General features: G+C 50.7%; 1 protein-coding gene across 1 annotated transcript in view; it reads left to right on the forward strand.

Moving 5' to 3' along the window:
* The first annotated feature begins 275 nt into the window (after positions 1–275).
* The window catches only part of MLPH (melanophilin), a 26,292-nt gene continuing 22,794 nt past the window's right edge, over positions 276–3,773 (forward strand). Inside the window, 1 exon segment of the mRNA XM_009875076.1 lies at positions 276–379. Within this exon segment, the coding sequence (XP_009873378.1) occupies positions 276–379 (104 nt within the window).

Genomic DNA, 3,773 nt, shown 5'->3' on the forward strand with positions numbered 1-3,773 from the left:
GAAGAAGGCAGGGCTGTCTGCCCCGGTGACGGAGGAGTCCCCGCAGTCGATAGGCATCGTGCCAGTCCTGCTCGGGGCCACCTCGCCCGGCAGACGGGCTACGGTGCTGCCAGGAGCCGGCTGGCCTGCCCGCAGCTCTGCCTCTGCCCCATTTTTACAGGCAGCCACAGAGGTGGGGCTCAGCTCTTCCCCCTCTGCCAGCGTTCTGGGGTACGGGAGAGCAAGCACTTGGGGTAGCGAGTAACGGGACGGGCTTCAGTCCTCGCCGGGACGAGATGGGGAGGAAGCTGGACCTCTCCAAGCTCACTGATGAAGAGGCCAAGCATGTCTGGGAAGTCGTTCAACGGGACTTTGATCTGCGGAAGAAAGAGGAGGAACGGCTGGGGGGAGAAAAAAATCCCTGAGGGTGGGTGCGAGCAAGCCGTAGCCACGGATGCCTGTATGTCCTGTTGTATCGGACTTGTAGGAGTAAAGCAACACATTCAGAAGGCAGGCGAGCAGGAACAGCCAGGACTTGGCTGTTAAAATTAAACCTTGTGGTTAATAGATTACATTATCAGCGGCGAAGTGACGCGTTTGGGCTGAAGAGGTGCAGACTGGCGCTGTGCCATCTGTGACAACACAGACTGGTGTCACTACAGTCATTTACAGGGACAAATACCTGAGCCTCGCTCAGGAGATGTCTCTGTGGGGCTTGATGCTGCGGTGACTTCCATGGGGAGACCTTACCTTGGAGCAAAAGGTGGGATTTGGCTCCCTTGCTTTAGTTTCATGTGATGGTTCTCCTGCATTTAGGACAGGAAGGGTATTCAGTGGGTCTTGTGAGTCCACAGACTGCTGAAGAATCCTGGAAAAATAGCTGAGAGGAATAATAGTGTATTAGTCTTAAATATGCTCTACAGGGGTCCTTGCTGTCCTCGGAAAGTTTTAGGGGGCTACAGAATTAGGAAAAAAAAATTGAAATCTCTGTAGCAGTGAATGATGTATCTTCTAAGTTCTTGCAAACAGGGCGTTTGACGAAAGTGCTGTTTAAGAAAGTGTTCAGTTAGATCGGATTAAATTTGAAGCATTGGAAGCTGTGGGGCTTGAGGTCTTGTTTGCTAACTATGTCAGGTGATGAACTTAATTTTTTAACTTTATTTCAAGAAGTTGCAGCTGGCCAAGCTCTTATTATTTCCCCAGTGGGGTGACCCATGCTCCCAGGCCAGGTCTGGGCAGTGCTGTGTTCCTGCCGAGCTCTCATACTCTCCTAGCTCTGAATTTTGTGATCCAGGGCTAGTGCCGATGGCATGGCAATGCCTGGGGACCAGTACCTCATTGGTTACTCTACAAGATCTAAAAGGAAAGGTGAGAGTCATAGAATCATAGAACAATTCAGGTTGGAAAGGACCCTTGGGATCATTGAGTCCAACCATTGACCCTACACTACAAGTTCACCCCTAAACCCTATCGCCCAACACCACATCTAAACAACACTTGAACACATCCAGGGATGGCGACTCAACCACCTCACTAGGCAGTCTGTTCCAGTGTCTGACCACTCGTTCCGTGAAGCATTTCTTCCTAATGTCCAAAAGTCCTCTTCTTTCATCTGGGATATCTGCATCTGAGCTGTCAAAGCATCCCCCAAAAGCTTGCTGTCATGGGTGTCCATGCAAGGCTGTGTAGGAGCCTCTCTGCTGACACCATTAGCCACAAGAAGCTCTCAGTCATGTAATTTTGAACCTCCTGATTATTTTTTTGCTTCAGAAAACCCAGCCTGTGTAGGAGGCAGAGGTAATTTCGGTATCATCATCTACTGCCTGCCTCTGCTGGTAGCTCTAAAATGCGGGACTGAGATCAGACAAGGGTGTATAAAAAAAATTATCACCCTGGAAAGGGTGAATGTCTCCCTTGTGATGGATCTGAGCTCTGCCTGGAGGAAGGAGGTGGGGACTGACATTGCTGTGCCCTGCAGCAAAGAACTGGGTGAGGTGGATTCCTCAACTACTTGACCTTGGCGCCAGCCTGGCTTATCTGGGTCCATTCTGATGCCCATGAGGTTTCCAAACTGAGTGCCGTGGTATGGGAGGCATAAATAGGGAAAAGGTTTCAGGATGCTTCTACCCTGCTCTTGTCCCTTCTCCTAAGCATTTTTCCCCTCTGTCCCAGCAATCATGGATCTGTTTTTCCATTTTTTTATTTAATCCTGCCAGGTGGAGGGCTGGTGTGCCTGGCACTGCCTGAGTCTCTGGGGCAGAGCACAATAGCCTGTCCAAAGCTTGGCTGCCTCCCCCAAAAGGCTCAGCTAAGGCCACGCATCAGGTATTTCTCTAACACCTGGAATAGACCAGACCGAGAGTCTGGGAAAGTTTGCCGCAAAAAAACCCAGAGCCCTGTGAGCGTTTTTTGCCTGTAACAAGCTGTGACACGATGTGATGTTATGGGAGACCCTGCAGCCATTCATCCTGCTGCCTGTGCTCTGACTGTTCCCATTAACTTTTCTGTTCGTTTGCTTTTCTATTCACTGGGCTTGTCTCAACCTGGAGAAATGTGTCCCCCTGCTGAGCTTGATCTTTTTCTTCTCTTTCTGCTGCTTCTCTGCATTTTCTTTTTTGGCCGAAGCTATTCACCAACAACAGACAAAGGCTTCAGCTGGCCATAAACTGCACAGCCATGCGAGGGTAATGCTTTGCCTGAGAAATTAAATAATGGCCACTTTGTGGGGGCTCTCCCTGCTTCGTTCCGTGAATGTGCCTGCCAGAAACTCTGGTTTTGGGGGGCGGCTCCCTGCGTCTCTCCTGGAGCTCGGCTGGACCAACACTGCCACAGTTTGGCATCCAACTGCCTCTGATTTCTTCTGCCGTGAGCAAAGCGGGGAAAGGGCTGGCTTTGTGCGCCCACCAGTGAGAGGAGACAAGAGACATGCGGTTCCTGTGGGTTTTAAACTGGTTTGGCTGATACTTGTCCCTCCTTCGGCAGGTCTTGTGGGCAAGGGAGGGGAAGTGAAGGGATCCGACCGGTCTCTGCGAACCAGAAAAAGCAGTTCAGTGAAAGAATTGGATGCTGCTGGAAACAGCCTTAATGTGGGAGTAGAACGGGATCGCTGAGCCCAACCCAAGGGGTTTCTGTTTGAGGGTTCATTTTTAGTAGCCACCTATAAATTTACTGCTGAACGTTTGCACTAAGTTGTTTGAAACACTGTTAGGATGGTGAATAGCTGAATATAGAAACTAGATGCTCACTTCAGTCTTTCTACTGATGTTGACACGTCCCAGATCCTCAGTTACTGCAAGTTAATGTCGCTCCCATGTAAGTGCGATCACAGCCGAGAACTGATCCCTAATGTGCAAACTGCTTTGGTTAAACAGGGATTAGCTTGGCTGGCGTCCATGTTGTTCCCACCACCAGCCACATCACTGCTCGTGTGGACACCCTGGCACCGTGCTGTCACACCAGCAAGGCTCCCACCGCCATCACCCCACCGTCAGCCTGTCTCTCCGGGGCTGGAGAAAACCAGGAACATCACCAGAAGCCTCGTGATCCGTGTTGTGCTTCTGAAGCAGCCTCCAGATCTGATTGCTTAAGGGTTTTGGCCCAGGCTGACTTCTGCTCTGGAAAATGCAGCTTCCTAACCCTGCCTACACAGAAAACAACTTTCTAGGACCTTCCCTGCAAGTCAAACATTGCCTCTCAGCCATAGCCCCAAAGGCAAACATACCCAAGGCAGTGCATGGCGTGGGGAACAAACAGAAAGCCTTTGAGGAGTGCAGTAGGTCTCCACCAGCTCAGCA

The sequence above is a fragment of the Apaloderma vittatum genome, unplaced genomic scaffold, assembly GCF_000703405.1.
Source record: "Apaloderma vittatum isolate BGI_N311 unplaced genomic scaffold, ASM70340v1 scaffold5638, whole genome shotgun sequence".
In the NCBI taxonomy this organism is placed as follows: domain Eukaryota; kingdom Metazoa; phylum Chordata; class Aves; order Trogoniformes; family Trogonidae; genus Apaloderma; species Apaloderma vittatum.